General features: G+C 41.7%; 1 protein-coding gene across 1 annotated transcript in view; it reads right to left on the bottom strand.

Annotated features, from left to right (window-relative positions):
- Positions 1-19,969, bottom strand: part of TRPM6 (transient receptor potential cation channel subfamily M member 6) — a 182,170-nt gene that overhangs the window by 3,921 nt on the left and 158,280 nt on the right. The window contains exons 35-38 of the mRNA XM_063455032.1: positions 17,571-17,653; positions 15,986-16,191; positions 14,652-14,703; positions 8,318-8,424 (exon numbers count right to left, since the gene is read on the bottom strand). Of these exons, the coding sequence (XP_063311102.1) occupies positions 8,318-8,424; positions 14,652-14,703; positions 15,986-16,191; positions 17,571-17,653 (448 nt within the window). The remainder of the gene's footprint in view (positions 1-8,317; positions 8,425-14,651; positions 14,704-15,985; positions 16,192-17,570; positions 17,654-19,969) is intronic.

The raw sequence follows: 19,969 nt of genomic DNA, 5'->3' as shown, positions 1-19,969 counted from the left end.
GGTATGAAAAGCACAGGGTCTCTGCTCATTTTTTTTTATTATTATTTCATAATAAAGATCCATCACTTCTAAGTTTTATAGCTATTTGTAAAAAAACACAGTACTGGAGGGGAGAAGATAAGAGAACTGTGCAAAATAGAGACCAGTTGGATTGTTTATAATGTAGATTCGTTGGCCCCTAAAGGGCTCCATCTGGACTTTGAATTGGCTAATTTCTTATAAATTATTATTTTTATTAATTATTTCTTATAAATTATTTTTTAAACTTTTTTATACAACTCCACTTCTATCATGTTTTGGGAGTTCTGCCTTTCCACCCCCCACTCCCCACCCCCCTTTTCAGAATTCTAATATTATTTATGTCATTATATTTAATATCTTCTGTTTTTTAGTGTATACTAAAAGTCCACCTTTCTATGATAAGATGCTGTAATCTATACTGTGTATCTATATTGTTTTAGTGTATACCTGTCTAATAATATTTTTTGTTTTTGGTTTTTTTTTTTAATTCTTTATTTTTCATGTGCAGAAATTTTACATCAAGCGTGCATAGCCACGACAGCATCTGCAGGCAATGTGCATAATATTTCAAGTCGTAGTAGTTGTCAATACAGCACATATTTTTTAAAATTAACATGAGGTTAACAGGTCAGTAAACATTAATGGTTATTAGTTTAGCATGCTAGGGTAAACGAGTAAATAATAAAGCACTGGAGCTTAGACATGTATTGCGTTACATTAATTAATAAAACAGCTTTTACGTTAAAGTATTGGTTACACGGTGTTAACTGCAGGGATAGGTTATCGGGTCCACCGCTGTTTTTTACAGGTTTAAGTTTAACTTCAAAACGTCCCTCTGTCTATGACTGACTAGTTGGAGAATGCATGAGTGGTTACAGAGATTAACAGAGAAGCTCTATGACAGAAAATTCCTCGAGAGGAGATGTACCAACATATTAAGAGCGACTATTGCTGATTAAATAAAAAACATTCAGTAAGCAGTATTATATGCCCCTACTAAATATGTGGACGTACGCTGTCTCAACTGTGAGGCAGAAAAATATATATGTAGCTTGACTAGTTAAAGCGAGTTACAAACGTGGGTTAATAATGTTAATTTAACCTGCTGGGCTTGCGTCGCTTGAGGTACAGGAACAGGTATGTTAGTAAGGGTGTATGCACAATTTTGACATTAACACTGTCGATATTAACAAGCTGAACAGAACTTACTGTTTGTGTTAAGGTATGCTTGACATCAATTTTTAGAGTACATCATGCCAGGTTTCATGTGTATAAAACCTCGCTAGTTAAGCTTAAGTTTAGATAGGGCTAGCTAGTGACCTAATTCGGCTCCAAGATACATATATGGGCCATAACATAAAGAGCTTAAGGCAGAGTAACGTTTAGCCCGTCAGAGGTGCTCAGTAGAATCCAAAATAAGTACGATCTATAACTTGCCTATAATTTATAATATGCCTCAACATCGCTATTCCCCCTAAGTGCCTGTCCTGTAAGACATTGCTATGTCCAGCCTGTCAGTCAAAATAGCCGTCCTACGCATTCCAGGCATGGGTATTGACTAAGCTTTTAAGTAAAGGCCAAGTAGGGAGGCCAGCGGTGCCGGAGCATTAAAACAATGAGGGTAACATTTAAACTCCAAACTTATTATTGGCCTGTCAACACTAACCCCCTAGGAGGCCCCTTTGGAGTGGTAAGGAAAGGCGTTAGTAATCAAGGGCCGAATATTGGTATATCGGCTATCAGGGCTGCTGGGAGCATCATCTCTAAGGTAAAGAAAATAATAATGTGAGCAGAAAAAATAATAAGCGGTCTTAAGGAAAACACTCTTTGGTTGTTAGTCCCAGAGAGTCCCACTTGCCGGCTCAGTTCATCCGATGCCCTCGAGGGGCAGAGCACAGTCCAGCCCAAGGGAGAGATGACTCACAGTTCCATTGTGGTAAAATATCTGAGGCCGTTCAGCCGGCTCCCATAACGGGAAAGACCCTTCGTTTTTCCCGCTCAGAAATGTGTGCAGCCGCTCTGATACTTTCTTTGTGGCTGTGTCCGCAGAGATCCGGATCATGCTGTGCCGGGTGCTGAGAAGGGGGCTTGGTGATGTCTTAGTAGACGTCGCTTTCATGGAGGGCTCGCTTATGTGTGGTCGCCTGCAGGAGGCTGTACTGGGGCCACGTGGGGGATTTCCCCTCAGGCAGCGCTGAACCACCGGGCGGATCCACTTTGCTGCCGCTTTCACCGCTTGTTGGAAGGGCTGTCTCTTGGCCTTGTACTTCTCCCAAAGGTACGTGCGAAGCTGTTCAAAGAACACTGTTATGTGTTTGGGTGACTTGTGCATCTCATGCCTCGTTCTGCGCTGCTTCTGCGCCGCCATTTTAGCTTGACCCTGGTGGTCCTTCGTGGACAGGGTTTGTGTCGCTTGGATTGTTTGCTGCATGGGGCTATTCAACCCCTGTGAGGACCGGGATATCCCCCGCCGGTCCAGAGGGGGGGGGGGGGTAGCAGGGCTGCAGTGTGTCCACGCCTGGGAGCCCGTCCAGTGGCGGAAGGGCGGCCATCCCCCCCGGGTCCCAGACTTCGCTTGAGTTTAGGCCGCATAGCTGGATCAGGTTTGTCTGCGGCGCACCGGTGCCGGTTTGGTACCATTCAGCTGCTCTTGTCGTGCTGTGCACGTTTATGGTCACCGTTCACCGTTAATACTTTTGGTTCACTCGATCGTGGCTTTCTTGTGCCTGTCTTAGCTGGAGCTCCTAAAGCGTGCGACCGGCCATGTTCGCTGCCAGGCCCCGCCCCGTCTAATAATATTTGTATGTATCATTTTTTCCCGTTTTGATTTATGCACCATTTCCCTTGATAAATATGGACCTTTTTACATTCTGCCCATACTTTGGGACTCCTAATACCAGAAATGACATTTCAATACTGCGTCCATCTACTACACTTGCGGGACAATGTCCGTTGACGTATAAGACCAAACCGGAAGTGACGTCACATCCGGAACTCACCTGCTTTGAATTTTGGCGGCACAAGAGGTATTTAAAGATGAACTGTGAAGAGGCAACCCCTGAGAGGGTTTAAAAAAAAAAAAAGGCATCTGCTGCCATCCTTTGGGACTTTTAGATTTATACTTATATTATTTTGTTTATTTCATATGTTTGTTTTTGCGGTGTCATACCTTTTATTGTATTTGCATTTTGGCTGGCACTGCTTACTAATATTAAGTTGCCCCTTTTCTATGTTCAAATAAAATTCCATTTTGAATTTACCTGGTGGACCACTTACCTCTTCATCATCTACCTCGCAGCCTGTATGTACACACTGGAGTCTCTTCTATAGAGTCTGATATGGCTCTTCACTGTGTGTGTTTTATGTATGTTTCATATATACAGTGAGCAACTGTATGAGAGGTGTAACCATGAAGTTTTTGTTTTCCCAAGCCATCCTGTCCAATTTACCCAGAAACCAACCCTAACTGGTCAATTCTTACAGTACGTTACAGTATAGCTGGAGGGAAGAGATCAAAGGGAAAGACTTGTGTAAAGACAGAACTCTCTGGAAAAAGGGGGCTGGATAAACCACTTATGGGAGGGAAAAGGGATTCTGGGACTTGTAGTTAATGACTGCAAGATTCAGTCTTTAAAAGAACAGACGGTGGGGCGGGGAGCCGGACCGCCGAGCTGGACGGTCGCAGGCATGCAGAGCTCCTGCAAGACCGCAGTAAAAAACAACTAAAAACAATGCTTTAAACTGAACAACAGAACTACAGCAACAAAGCCCAACACAGAGGGACGGCTGGATCCAGGAAGAGGCTGGCTCCACGAGCTACAGTCCCCTGGAGGAGAAATTATCGCCAAACTACCTGAGGCCTTCTCCGGCGGTGAGTGGGGCAGATGGCCGCTGCCCCACTATCCCGCAACACAGCACCCAACCTGGGGCACGAATACGGAGGGACCCGGCCCCGTTCCCCCCCCCTATGGACCCTCGGGACCTGACCTCCGCTGGCTGTTTCGGCACAGCAGCAGGGCCGCCAATCCATCCAGACACCACAACTAAGATGGAGGAGGCCATGTGCGATGGCGCCAAGACCGGAGCCTTGACGGGCCACTAATTTGCATCAGCAGAAACTATAGGGGACAGCCAACAACCCACAGATACTACCCTCAGTCAGCCGTTTGCAGGCACTACCGGACCTCATCAAGCCATGAATGGACCCACGGAGGCCTCCTGCGGGGGTTGGGTACACCCTCCCCCGGGCAAGGTAATAGGACAACGCATTGGCTGCCTGCAACCGCTAATGCACCATGGGACTTACCGACGTGAGGAGAAGCAGAAGGGCATCCGCCTGGACCCCTACTATGGAAGGGACTCTCACAAGCGGTAAATACACAGCAGGCACCTTGCCTAGCGACTGACAACAAGCAGAACTCCCAAGTACCAACAACCTGTAATGGCGGTAGAAGGGACTATCTTAAACTAACCTGCAGAAGGACTTTTCAACATTGAGACTGTCCTGCCTCCATCTCCCAGAACCCTGTACCATTGCCGATCAGAAGATTTGCTCCCTGGTGGTAGACACTATCCCTAAGCATGCATAAATATAGTTTTACAAACCTGAGCGCGCACTCTGTCAGTTAAATCAGCCTCTCTAGTTAACTGCAATTTGTTATATTCCTAAACGTATGATTATTATATGTTGGTTCAACTACCATAAAAAGTGCAGAATATGAAACAGCATACCGCAATATCTTGTTCTTAGGATATAGTTAATGAAGACCTGGTACCTGCATTTGCATAGCTTAAACCTGAAACACTTGGTTACCTTTACGTTAACAAATATACTGTGTAGTACCTTAGCAAATGTCATGAAAATGTATAATCTGTGACCATATCAAAAGTCTGTCTATGCGGAATCAAATAGCTATGCGTGCTTAGCCTGAATGTTCTGTAAATCATTACTATACCATTTCCTGTTTTAATCGTGTTCCTATCTTGCTATCACACAAAAAAAGAAAAAGTGCAGCATCTCTTGACTACCCATACCAATTGTCTATGACGATCTAATATGTTGAACGAGTCTTTGTTTATGCCTGTAACTTACCCTGCACTCAAAAATAAAGAATTAAAAAAAAAACCAACAGACAAGGAGGTTGGGCTCCTCTTCCTCTCTTTGTCTCTTTTTGAGAGGACAGCGCAGCAAGCACTGGGTGTGACATGGTGAACTGAGAGAGACTGTCCCAGACTACCGAAGATGAAGGCGCAAGGGGAAGAATCTTCATTTAAACATCTAAGTATTGCCCTTTTACTATGTGTCTTTTGGTTTTGGACTGGATATGGTTATAATGTGTATATCCTTCTAAAATCTGTAACAGTATCCTAAATCAATATTAACAATACATTTTATTATACACTTGTGTTTGTGTCTTATTTGTCACACATTCCCTTAAAGAATATCGTTGTAAGAGGGTCATAATTTCTTACACCTGTTGCTCAATCCCCAACACTAAAAGTATTGATAAACTTCCTACGTACAATGCCAGGAGTTGTTTAATCTCTTTGGCACCAGTAATGCCCATAAACCAAATAAAGGTCCATAGAAGCATTTAATTTGCAAGTCACTAATGATACACTGACAATAACTCCTCTTTCATGAAAACGTGGAAAGAGTGTCTTCCAAAACTGTTCCCAAATAATATAAAGTACTAATCTTTACGAAATATTACTAAATACCCACATTTGCATATTGTCTACCAACTGAAATTAGAAAAATAGAAATACTTGTAAAGAGACACTACATGCATCCACACCACCTAATTTCAATGATGTGGTCTGGGTGCCATAACCCTGTCTGTTTAACCCTGCAATGTAATACATTGACGTTCTTCATAAACTGCAATAAAAAAAAAAAAAGAGTGAATGCAATTTCTGTAAACAGTAATTTTGTGTAGTATTTACATTATGTGTATTAATCATAGATAACAAATAAAATATATTGTTTATGTGGAGCTCTAAAACCCACATGGCTATATGGCAAGGCTAAGGGTACTCTGAGTATGTTCCCAAGCCTAAAGCTGGGGTTAACCCAGAGTAACTTACCCTATCCGCCATGCCAAACGTCGGGTAAGGGAGCACGCCGATCAACCCGCCCGATGATGTGAGGTCTGTAGGTTTTCGGCAGATAGTATCACTACCTCGATGCCGTATTCAATGTCAGGATAAAAAATGCTGGATACTAGAGTGTAGAGATTATGAGTCAGAAGTCTACACATTTCGTCTTACTGGAAGACTTTTTCCAAGACTAAATTCCTCAGGTATATGATTGATATATATACCAATATTCAGACATGACCGTGGCATTAAACATGACGTCAAACGGGAAGCCCTTTCTTAAAGTGACAACATATCAAAAACATCACTGTATAAATGTAGATTATAAAGAAGACTTAAAATGACAATTCTTCATTAAAATACAGAAGTGAAAATATTTTAAACGTTAAGACCCAAGTAAAATACATAATTAATTAAATCATAAAAATACAATAATAATAAAATAATCTGGTATGATTAGACCTTACCACTTTTTTCTCTGAAAGTGGTAATATAATTATTACCGTAGGTCACTATATAAAAGATAAAATTAGCTCTTTATATCTTATCCTACCACCAAACGGAGAGGGGTCCTGGGGTCGGTAAACACATAGGTATGAAGAAGCAATAGTATTCCGATATTAATCTACATTCACAAGGTGCACAATAACAATCATTATCATTATAACCCTTAAGTGAACAATAATAAAAACTGTTGTTATTCAGTATTAATTGGGGAAAATATTTTCAAATTCCAGAGTAATTAATTTTATTAGATTAAAACTGATAAAAAAATATATATATATTTCTAAGGTGGACCCCAATCTTGGATTCACCTAACTGCAGACCAGTATTCCAATAACAAGTATCCAAATAGCACAGATATGTGTATAAAGAGAAATGTGGTCAGGACCGATGGTCCAATAGGGGCCACTCATATCTAAGTCCATTTGGGATCAACAGTGCGTTACTCCGATAAATATAAAGACCATTTGAAATTGTTATAGAAATATTGGAAGGGGGGCACTAAAAGATCTGTTCTATATCTTCATAAAGCCCGTAGGGATTAAGGGTATTCAATCTGAAGATCCAATTAGTTTCTGCAGTTATAAGAGCTTTTTTCCTATTTAAAATGTTATTCTTTTCAGGGATTTGTTGTATCCCCATCACTGAGATATGTTTTGGATAACTGCTGTGGGCTGCCTGAAAGTATCTCGCTACTGGGGATTTTTTTATCATTATGTAATATTGCACATCTATGTTCTCGGAACCTCATTTTGAGTGTGCTACTAGTCTGTCCTACATACAACAAACCACAAGTACATGGGAGTAAATAAACTACAAAGGAAGAGTTGTGTGAGATCCTAGAATTAATTGTAAGGGTCCGGTCATTTGAAGAAGGTCCAAACTCTTATTTCCCATGACAAATGGGACAAAATGAATTGGCATGTAAGGCAGCGTGTAAAAACATCTAAAGTTGCCTACTTTCTGATGTGGTAGTGGATTTTTTGCATTTTTCGAAGTTTAAAAGTCAAACTTAATAATTGTATTGCTCAGTGGAACATGTTACAAAGATATAATAAGATGAGGCATACCAAAAAAAATAAAAAATAAATTATTTCATAGAAACACCTTAAGCATTTGGCATTTGCAACTCTGAGAATACCCAGATTATGTTTTTGAGGTTAACAAGCATTTGTAATAGAAAGTTAGGACTGCATGACTTCTGGTGTTCCAAAGATAAACGGACTATGAGATACACAAATCCAGAGGAAAAAGAAGACTTCAAATAAGAGATATGGATAAAGAGTTTAAGAATGAAATTGTTAACATGCTATGCTCCCTCCTGATGCTGTAGATGTCTTTAATATAATTTTGAGCTGGCTGGCTGGTTATTACTGTATTGGTGCAATATCTCTTCTTTAAAATGATTGACAGGTGGTCAAGGGCAGAGAGGTAGGAAAGAAGATGCTGCACTTAATAGACTCAGCAGCAATGAAAGACACTCTCATTGTGCACCCAATTTAATGTAAAAGTGTCAATGCTGTTTGATCTCTTCTCTGAACAGCTCTTAAGTAAATCCCTTCCTAAACTCCTCTCAGAAACAGTTATATAATCTTAAAAGCAGGCAGTCTGCATTGGACTGCAAATTAGGATGATGCTGAACATTTAAACAAAAAATGACAATCAAGATAATAAACAGCCCTGTGATACTTACCAGGAAGTTTAAGTTTCCTGCAACAGGAGTTGCACTGGTGTTTTGAAACATAGTTTGTAAGTGCATCTTCACCTAAATTAGCTGGGCCAAAGACCATGCCTCTTGACCTGCAGAAACAAATTGAAAGTTCAACTGTAAGAAAGGAGATTTAGTCTAAGGCAATGGAATGTTTTTTTTTATATAGTAAAAACAATAAGTATGTGTAATTTTCTGCATGAAGAGATGGTTTTATCAGAGTCTGTACAGATGCTTAAAAAGTAACTTGATGTTGCAAAAAAAACACAATATTAAAGGGATATGATTTTTTTTTAAATTCTTTATTTTTATTGTGCTCAATGCATTGCCACAACAGTAGAGGCAGACTCAGTAAAAACGCATATCAAAACATTGTGGCATTAAAAGTATTAGCACAGGTTTTTAAGTATAAACAAAAAGGTAGCAAGATAAAACGTACATCAATTAACCTTGTAGATGTGTCTAGCTAAGCTTTTTGTGGTACATTTCTGTGTTTCTCGGGCTCATCGGAGTGAGAAAATAATCATTTACATATGCCGACTGTATAGTGAACAAGTTAGGAGACAGAAACTTAATACAGTGCACTGCATTGATTGTGTCTATGAGCTGAGGGTTTTATAAATGCATTAAAGTAAAATATATAACTATATTATTGTTATTAAGCTAGCCAGTTTGTGGACCTTGCTGATATGCATGTCCGTGCTCACCTTGTGGGTCGAACCGACACGTACCTTGCTGAATTATGATGCGGCTAGCCAGCTGATGCTGTATACCCCGTATAATAAAAAAAAAAATAATAATAATAATTTTAGGCTAGTGGGTGCTGGCATGGTCTGTAAGGTCCCTTATGTGGCCACTTACTGGCCTTAGTAGTGGTAGGGACTGCCATCTAAAAGGTTTTACGCCTCTTTATTTCCAAGGCATATCGTGCTTACGGTATGCGGCTATATGTTGTATTTAGAGGCGGGGGGAGTGGCTGTTGGCTACTAAGAATACTTGGAATGCGAGTATGTTTTTAAAGTGGTGTAAGCATAGGGAGAACTGCAACAATAACAAAAGTAACAGGTATAACGAACTGTGTCCAGATCTATGACCGCTGAATATCTATTGTCCTGTTGTGGTATATGTGCAGGGTAAGGTAGGCTGTGGCGAGCCTCAGGTGGTTGTTGCAGCATAGGCACTAGATTCCGCCCATTGGGGGACGAATGGGGTGACCTTGGTGGGGTCCCATCTGTGGGTTGCCGCTGGGGCCTTCCCTTGTCCGGGGGGGCCTAGATAGTCCCTTGTTAGACTGAGTGTCTCTAGTATGGTGTCCACTTCAGGCAGCTCACCTATCGGGTAGGTGGATCCTCCATGGGTGACTAGGAGCGTATGAGGTGACCGCCAGGAGTACCTGATGTTGCGTTCTCGGAGAATGGAGGTGAGTGGCTGGAACGTTCTTCTCCACACCATTGTGCTCCCAGAAATGTCCGCATAGAATGAGAGCCCCATGTTCTCAAAGGAGTTCTGGGAGGTCCCGTGAAGGGCAGCCGTCACCGCTAATTTGTCTTTCATGTTTTGAAAGCGCATTACCAAGTTGCTTGGGGCATCCGCCGGGGCCTTCCTCAGTTTAGGGATCCGAAATACACTGTCCAAGTTGATGGTCTTTGCTTGTTTGGGTGTGAGCAGCACCACCAGCAGGCATCTCGCTAGGGGAAGTTCAGCCACCGGTATTTCCTTGGGTGTGCCTTGTACCTTGAGGTTCTTGCGCCGTCTCTGATCCTCCATGGCGGCAAACCTCTGCTCGGTGGTTGCTTGTTGCTGCACCAGGTTTTCCAGTACTGCTATCTTCTGTGTCTGTCCATCTGAGGAGGTCTCCAGAGTGCTCAGCCTTCCCACTAAGCCTGTGAGTGTGAAAGGGAGTCTGAGTGTGGTTGAGAATTATGCATATGGGAGAGGCTGTGGTGTGTCTGAGTGCCGTGTGTGTTAGAAGAGGAGGTTGAATGCGTAGCTTCCTCACACATATTTTTCTTTATTCATTTTTTTAATTTGCCCCCTTCTCCTGTTTACATTCTGGCAGCAGTATAATCCCTGCTGGTCAAGAAGGGGTGAATTGACAGAGAGCTCTGGTTGCAGCTCTCTCGGTCATTAAGAAGAACCAGGAATGAGTTTACCAAGGAAGGCAGTATAGATGGAGAACAGTAGGGGACCAAAGACTGAACCTTGGGGGACATCAACAGAGAGGAGTTGGGCAGAAGAAGCAGAGTCAGAGAAATAAACACTGAAAGAGCGCTAGGAGAGGTAGGAGGAGCACCAAGAGAGAGCAATATATTGTAGACCAATATTGTGGAGGATGAGAAGAAGCTGTTGATGATCAACAGTGTCAAAAGCCACAGAAAAGTCAAGGAGAATTAGGATAGAGTAGTGACCACGAGAGTTTGCAGCGAGTAGATCATTGGATACTTTGGTCAGTGCCGTTTCCACAGAAACCAGACTGAAACGGGTCTAGCAGAGAGTTTGACTCGAGGAAGTCTGTCAATCTCGCATACACAACTCTTTCAAGGATCTTGGATGCAAAAGGCAGTAGCGAGATAGGACAGTAGTTGGATGGGGAGTTAGGGTCAAGGTTGAGCTTCTTTACAATTGTGGTTATAGTTGCATGTTTGAAAGGCTTTGGAAATATGCTATAAGAGAGAGATTGCAAATTTTAGTGAGAGGTAGAGAGGTAGAGAAAGAGAAGAAGACAGAGTACGGATGAGATGCAAGGGAATTGGATCTAGGAAGCAGGTGGTGGGGCGGAAGGACTGGAGCAGAGCAGAAACCTAATAAATAATAGATGATACATAATCTGCTTGACCATATATAGATGATGTCAAATTCCTCAGCAATATTCTGTATCTGTATTTTCCAATATCTTAAGAAACATCTGCTGGAAGGGCATACTTTATTTCAAAAAGTGTTTAATAGGGAGGCGGAGCCTGCAGGCCTGATGAGCGGACGCCATTTCCATGAGCTCCCACACACCCGATCGAATCTACCCAAATATCCATCCAACCATAGCCCATCCGAACCCCTCACTAACATAACTGGGTCTCCAGAGTCAAACCGCATCGATAGATGCCTTTTTTTCTATACCCGAAGTACTCCAAGCCGCGGCGAAAAACTGCGCCCTACAGCACACCCCTAAGCCTGGGTCTGGACGCACTCCTCCGCAGCAGCACCATACTCCTTCCACTGGGACCGGAGCCAATAACCCCCCTGCCGCAACCGGAACACCGGAACACAATGGGGCGACGCTCCCAAAATCCTAATGCTGTGGCTGACGGCAGAGACATTGGGGACATGCTGAGACAGCCAGCACAGACTAAGCTGCCTCCTGCTGCAGACCGGAATGAGGAGAACCGGGCGCAAGACGGACTGGGAGCTACAACACCCACCCAGACAAGTCTCATGCACCCAATTGACAACCCAGATGGGACTGCTCTCACAACAAAGCAGGATTTAAAACTCCTGCTTAATGACATCCAGCAAGTCTGGACAGCCGACCTTAGGGCACTGAGAACTGACATTAAGGCCATAAATGACAGAGTGCAAACCTCTGAAAAGGACATATTGACATCTCAGCCCATAAAGAGACAGTACAACACTTGCAAAACACCCAAGTCACATTGACATACCAAATCTCAGCCCTGGAGGACAAACAGCGCAGTAACTACATAAAAATCCGTGGCATCCCTGCTGCAGTGACCGCAGAGGAACTCCCTCATTATGCACGCAGACTATTTGCATCCATACTGCCCCACACATCAGCCAAAAAGATGGTTGTGGACGGAGTGTTTCGTGTCACGGGCACACCTAAAACACCAACTGGAGTGGCACGAGACGTCATTCTCCGCTGCGTAACCTCACAAGATAGGAACCAGATCATGATGGCACTGAGGAATAAAACACCTCTGACCTTCGAAGGCTCCACATTAACATTTTATCAAGACCTCACCAAAAATACCCTACTCTGGCGGAAATCACTGAACACAGTTACCTCTCAACTTAGATCTGCAGCCATACCCTACCGCTGGGGAACCCCAGGGACCCTTGTGGTAACCCGCAATGAAACTACTCACACACTTACGTCAATAGAGGGGGCACCGGCCTTCCTCCAAACACTGGGACTAACAGACAGTCATCAGGACCCACTGCCGACCACCCCCAGGAGCGCATGGGACCCTGCCCGCATCACCACCTTCGTCCCGAGAGCCGGAGGCTCACAAGCAACTGATACCTGACAACTAATGGGGACTGGGCCAACATCCATGGACATGACACCTGAACAAACACATATGGGCTAAAACTCAGCACGAGTCGTTATACCTGTTTTGATTTAAGTTGCAAATGTATATTTGTTTATTTCCTGATTTATCCTTCTCTCGCTCTCTTTTACACACACTCCAGACCACTGCTCCATTAGAGTGCTAGAACTCACAGAGACAAGAATCTTGAGACACACCGACATATCAACCCCCCCCCCCCCGCTGCCCCCCTTGGTTAGGGGCAACACAACACATCACAAGGAGGGCACAAATCTTCCCCCAGACGTCCTGGCAGAGCACCAAATGACACCCACCCACACACTCCAACATCTCCAACGACACCCCATACACCGGGGAATTCCTACAGAACACCACAGGCATACATAAGAGATGCCCCTGCAACCCTCCACGTAGAACCTCAACTGACACTCCCTCACATCACAAGGGCACACCTGAGAGCCCATCTCCTAGAGACACCACACACTCAAAACTCCTCTCGGAAGCACTCAGAAAAATCTATCTCTTGTTATCATACATACAAAAATGTTGACAAGCCTGTTGTATATCTTTCAATATTACTCTTGTTATGAAAAAAAAAAGTGCAGCACACCATGTCTATGCTAAACAAAACATTGTCAATCTCTCTGTAACGCCATGTAATATTACCGAAACGTATACTCAACTCTGCACTCAAAAATAAAGAATTATAAGAAAAAAAGTGTTTAATAGGAAAGTGCCCTCAATATACCCATTAATTACAGCATGTAGCCTAATTTGCATATCATAGGACACACTTGAAATAAGACAAATCGTAATGTATTCCTTGACATAAAACAAAAAAATATTCATCCCTTTAAAGACATGGCTGTATCTTATAATTTTAATTTATTAATATTTTCACTACTTTTTCTGACAGATGAATGGAGGATTCTTTTCTGCCACTCTAAATTTGGCAGCCTTTCAAAATAGAAATTTCTATGAAAACTGTCAGAATTTACCATCAATTTTTAAATCACTTTAATAAATATGATCAAAGGAATTATGAGTTTAGAAATAATTTAATCGCCACTTTTTATACCACTTTGATAACTACCCCCCAATGATTGTCAATGGGAAGCAATTGCATGGTAGGTCTACACTGTTTATCTATAAAAAGCACTAAAAAGCATTGGATTGGACCAGAGGTCATACACAGATGATCTTAGAAGAAGGGTGGCTGCTATTAGATTAAAGGTAAACTTTACAATCTTTTTTTAATTTAAATTTTACAAGGAGGGAGGCCCATGATTTAAAAGTGGGAAATATTAACATTAAAAAAGATATACATTTTTAATGTTAGAGGTTCCTTTAATAAGATTAATGTACCTAAAACAAACTCAGTGACAATCACTTATAGTAGGAAGTATACATTACAATCCCCATGTTATAAGCTTGAATAACAGTACATTGCGTGGTATATCTTTTTAGGGACCCAGAAGGTAATCCATTAAACGCAATACCAATGTCTAAACACAAAACATTTCAGCTCAGACAATCCTCAAGGAGCAAACAACATAATTTAGATATTAACTGGATGTTATAGGCAACAAAAGGTGCATCTGGTCATTCTATAGCGTTCTACTGAATTATTATCATTCTATTTAGGTGTTCTTGCTTTACCAAAAAGTGGTAAAAGATCGCAAACAATATCATTTTTAGTATAAGTATTAATAGTATTAATCTATACATGGATACATACACAAATATAATTAAGCAGCTAAGTCATATTTTGGATAAATAATGCACATTTATGAAGAATTGCTCCTTTTATTAAACCGGTGACATGGTAACTAAAATTGCTTAAAAGGAAAAGATTCTTTGTCTATATTGGACTCATTTAACTCTGGATTAAGAAAAGCAGACTCTCATTTGAAATGCACAAATCTGTAGAGATGTCCTGATGCTGAGGACAGATGGACAGACAATCTCTACTGAACGTTACATCGGCTTTGGTAATTTCAGAGTGGCAGCTTGCAAAATGAGATTAAACTTACTGCTTGTCTTCTGGTTTAATAACAGATGGATCCGTAAGATTCTCTCCAACACCTGTAGAAAAGGAAGAATAAAAAGAGAAATTTGTTAGGTGCTTTTGTGCTTTAACCCTGCAACGCTAAAACACATTGCTCCCAAGATATATTCAGCAGTGCTAGAGTTAACCAGTTCCCCTTTCCGTTCAACTGCAGATAAATGTAAAAAAATCCTTTAGCTTTATATGTGTTAAAATTATATGTGTTACATAAAATTAATATATAGTCATATATAGTCATAAAAGCAATCCTGTGAAACAGTATATTGCCCAAAGTGCTGGGTATTAAATTCAAACTAATTTACATTGTGCAGATGTAATCGTCTAAAAATAGTGGCTAACAAAGAAATGACAAAAGCACTTGAAAGCACAGTGGCCAGACTGTCAACACCATTTAATATCTATTTGACATTTTTATATTTTTTATTATTTTTCAATATTCTAAATAAAAATATATAAATATATATATATATATTTAATTTTTTTAAATCGGCTTTATATACATTTTGCCTAATTACTAATAGGTCGTTTTGAAGGAAAGGACAGAATGAGAACTGTAAAATATGGTAAAATATCTCTTTAGGTTTAAATAAGGAAAATGTCATAGAACTGCTATATTGCAGAATCCTTGAAAGAGAGACAGAGACATCTGCTGTATATTTCAGGCAAATCCTGTTCACAATTATAATTTATCTTATAAGGGAGAGCCAGTTTATCAGTTTTTAAATGCCAGCCATACTGTAGTTTACCTTTTATTTAGGATGAAATGGGCATCCACCGCAATAATGTACAATACATTACAAAGCCCACAAAATTGATAGTAGTTATATTTTTTATAATATACAACTTAACACTTAAATTCTAACATCTTAAGAATAATAATATTTAAAGTCTGGAATAAATAGCTACCACATAACTTTAGGACAAAACATCATTATTTTACATAAATGCTGTACAGGGAAATAAAAAATAAATCTGCATATTCCCCTTTGCAACTTACCTTTGAACATGAGCAATAATTTTACATATTTGTCCACTGGAATGCTTTTTCCCCTGCCCCTACCCATGGGATGCAGGTTTTGTCTATTAACTAATAAAAGAGGGTCATCCCACTGTCCACTCCTACCCACTGACATGGGTGGCATGGATTTACACCCGCACTCTTTGTCCCCATGTTAAGTTTGTTATCTTTAACTTCTCTGGAATACTTCACTTAGAAAAGGTTCAGTAGTGTTCAACTGGGTGAGGTAAGTATTGCTGATGTTTGGAAAAGATATAAACCACAGCTTCTACTTTCTATACCTTGCAAGTCCAGAACAAGTAGTTCCCCCCGAGTGTATTCATATGTCCAGTGAGAAAAGGACAGCAGGGTTTCCTCAAGTAGAGTGGTTGGGGTGATTTCATCTCCATTGTTGTTGTTGTACTTGCGAAATTCCCCAGTCATATACTTCTCTATGGTAAGCCACTGGTTTGCAGAATGGCAATAGATTAGGAATACTTCCAGAAACCTATAATTAGAAAGTAGACTTAATTAAGGAATCCATGTCGTTAATAACAGTATAAGAGTAAAAATCAAAGCAGTGTAAATCTAATAATGATAATGCATAATGTGTGTAGTTATAAAATGTTTGTGTGAATCATAGTTTTAAACAATGTTACTGTCTCATCCACATTGCATATTATCCAATGCCCAGACCTTTTCTTGTGACCTTGGGTAAGACTTCAGGTGATCTCAACCTCATTAATTAATATTAATGTGTCTGCATCTACACAGAAGAGACTTTAAAATACATAGTAGTGGATATCTAAGTAGCCAGCTTTGAGAACCATGGCTTTCAGTACATCAAATAAACCTATTAATAGTTTAAATAATTTTACAGTCAGAATTCATTTATTTTGAAAAGCTGTATGCCCCTGATTGTCATTGTGGATAACATCCAATATTATTATCCACATATTGGTCTATTCTTTTATTGCAATTAGCAATGAGTCATCGATAGCATCAAAAGCATCTGTGTATGTCCATTGTCAACAGTGTCTGGATGTGATGACACATTTTGAGAACATCTAAACAGTCTTTCATTTAAAGATGACTCACATATATGTCATAGAGCAGAGGTAGGCAACCTTTAGTACTCCAGATATTGTAAACTACATCTTTCATAATGCTCACAACCATTTTACGGGCAAAGCATGAGGGGAGAAGTAACTTTTCACTGCTTCTTTGTAAGGCATGGTTGTGGCCATATGCACTGAATCAAATAACATATGCATCCTTCTAATGATCCCACAGAACAACATTCCTTCACAACGTAGAAAAAGTGCCTTTTAAGAACCCTTCAGTACATGACTGTGGATTATCTTATGGAATACTTAAATACTTGATTCAGAATTGTTGAAGTATGCAGTGTCCTACAAAAAAAAGCACAGCAAGTGGTATCTCGTAACAGCAAGCTGATTTGAATTTTAATGAGGATGTTTACCTAGAGCTATGGAGTATTACAGTCCATTTGGCACACAAGCCCATAAAATACACATATGTACCCAAGTAATCTTAAACATCTAATGTTTTATGACTTTCATTTACTGGATCTGCATTTTGGATATGAGCGATTTACGTCATGAGAAAAGTTGGACAGCAATGCTATAAGCTTTTATTATCAGGGTCAAGCTATGTTTGCTTTTATGAGTAATTACCATGTTGCTTCCAATTCTGCATCTAGAGTGCAACATGTTATGAAATAGGTAAAGCTGATAATTAAACATAAGATGCACAAAAGGTGTCTAAGATATGTGTGAGTTCAATGATTAAATGTACAGTAAATCTGTCTACTTGTGATTTTCTAAGTATCTTATATAATGCATTACATAAGTTGTGCTGCCTCACCTTAGATTGTAAGGAATACTGTTTGGTTTCACTTGATTGAAGGTATAAATCAGCTTCTGAGCAGCTCGTTGTTGCTGAATTTCCTGAATTTAAAAAAAAATGTATATTAGTAGGATAGGTCCCACAATGGTGCGGCTCTTGCCACACCATAACTGCTGATGATTACATATAATTATTGGAGGTTTGAAAAATAACCACATGTGATTTGTTTGGACATGGCACTAATAACACAGACAGTACTTTATATGATGCACACAAATACAGTATGACCCGAGTTCAGTAAAGTTTTATTACTAAATAAAACACAATAAAAGCAATACAATGTATCTGTCTGTTTGTATGCCTGTATTTATCAAGTTGATGGAAAAGGCAATGTAAGCTGTAAGTTAAAGCGGCACTGTCATGCCGAATTCCGTTTTTTTTTTAACCCCCCTCCCGCCTCAACTACATCCAATCGACCCCCTAGTCATCCCCAAATGCCCCTATGCCCCCCACATTACCTATTTTTTATTCTTTATTTTCTGCCCCGATCTATATTCAGGGCGCCGCCATCTTTGTGTGGGTAGGTGAAGTCCCTGTGGGACACGTCATCTACCCACACTACACAGACTGTGAGATTCCCGCACATGCCCAGTGAAACATCTGGACATGCGAACGGGAATTTCACCTATTCATTCATTCATCAGACAGACGAATGAATGAATAGAAAAAATCAGACGAACAAACTAACACTGTGTATCAGTGTTCGTTTGTTTGTTCGGTTTATTACAAGGAGGGAGCTACCGGCGTGCAGCTCCCTCCTTGCAATATGTAAAGACAGAAGCGGCAGGGAGCAGTGCTCCCCACCACTTCATAAGCCCCCCAGGTCCCCTCCTCACTCTATGGGGGTCAATATGACCCCCATAATAGCACAAGGGAGATTAAAATCTCCCCAATGCCCCTACTCGCTATATCGCGAGTAGGGGCATGTCCACTAAACAGTGAGCAGCCTGTGGCTGCTCACTGTAAAAAAAAAAAAAAAAAAAAGGGTAATAAGGGGGGGACCTACTGTCCTCCCCCGCCGGCCCCCACCCCTGGAAGGCGGGTGGGGGCCATAATGGGAATGAGGGGGGACCTACTGTCCTCCCCTCAGGCCCCCACCCCTGGGCGGCGGGTGGGGGCCATAATAGTAATAAGGGGGGGGGACCTACTGTCCTCCACCCCCCGGCCCCCACCCCTGGGCGGCGGGTGGGGGCCATAATAGTAATAGGGGGGGACCTACTGTCCCCCCCCCCAGCCCCCACCCCTGGGCGGCGGGTGGGGGCCATAATAGTAAAAGGGGGGGGACCTACTGTCCCCCCCCGGCCCCCACCCCTGGGCGGCGGGTGGGGGCCATAACAGTAATAAGGGGGGGGGACCTACTGTCCTCCCCCCCGGCCCCCACCCCTGGGCGGCGGGTGGGGGCCATAATAGTAATAGGGGGGGGGACCTACTGTCCTCCCCCCCGGCCCCCACCCCTGGGCGGCGGGTGGGGGCCATAACGATAATGGGGGGGGGACCTACTGTCCTCCCCCCGCCCCCACCCCTGGGCGGCGGGTGGGGGCACTAAGTAAATTCCCCCCCCCCCCATCAAGGTGACTAGGGGTGCCCAAGCCCCTAGTCACCTACCCCCCACCCAAATAAAAAAATGCCCCTACCTACCCCCCTCACCCTAAAAAATAGTGAGGGGGGAATAAAATTGCTAACCTGTAAAGTAAAATTAAACTTACCATTCGACGTCTTCTTTTTTCTAAAATCTTCATTTTTCAGCCCCAAAAAAGGCCAAATGAAAAACCATCATAGCCGTCGAACTAAAAATAAAATAAAAAACCAGAGCGCAAAAAAAAAACCCGACGAAAAAGAAAAAACCCGAGCGCACAAAAAAAATAATCCATCTTCACCCATGGAGGGCTCCGCGCAGACTGAGCTCCGCAGGGCGGGGCAAGGCTTATAAAGCCTTGCCCCGCCCTGCAATTAGCCCAAGAACACTCTGATTGGTGGGTTTAAGCCAATCAGAGTGCTCTTTGTCATTTTACAAGCGTGGGAAAGTTCTTTGGAATTTTCCCACGCTTGTAAAATGACACAGAGCACTGTGATTGGATGGCTTGAAATCCATCCAATCACAGTGCTCTGTGTCATTTTACAAGCGTGGGAAAGTTCTTTGGAATTTTCCCACGCTTGTAAAATGACACAGAGCACTGTGATTGGATGGCTTGAAATCCATCCAATCACAGTGCTCTGTGTCATTTTACAAGCGTGGGAAAGTTCTTTGGAATTTTCCCACGCTTGTAAAATGACACAGAGCACTGTGATTGGATGGCTTGAAATCCATCCAATCACAGTGCTCTGTGTCATTTTACAAGCGTGGGAAAGTTCTTTGG

Source organism: Pelobates fuscus, chromosome 5 (genome assembly GCF_036172605.1).
Source record: "Pelobates fuscus isolate aPelFus1 chromosome 5, aPelFus1.pri, whole genome shotgun sequence".
Classification (NCBI taxonomy): Eukaryota; Metazoa; Chordata; class Amphibia; order Anura; family Pelobatidae; genus Pelobates; species Pelobates fuscus.
This window is presented reverse-complemented; position numbering and strand designations above follow the sequence as displayed.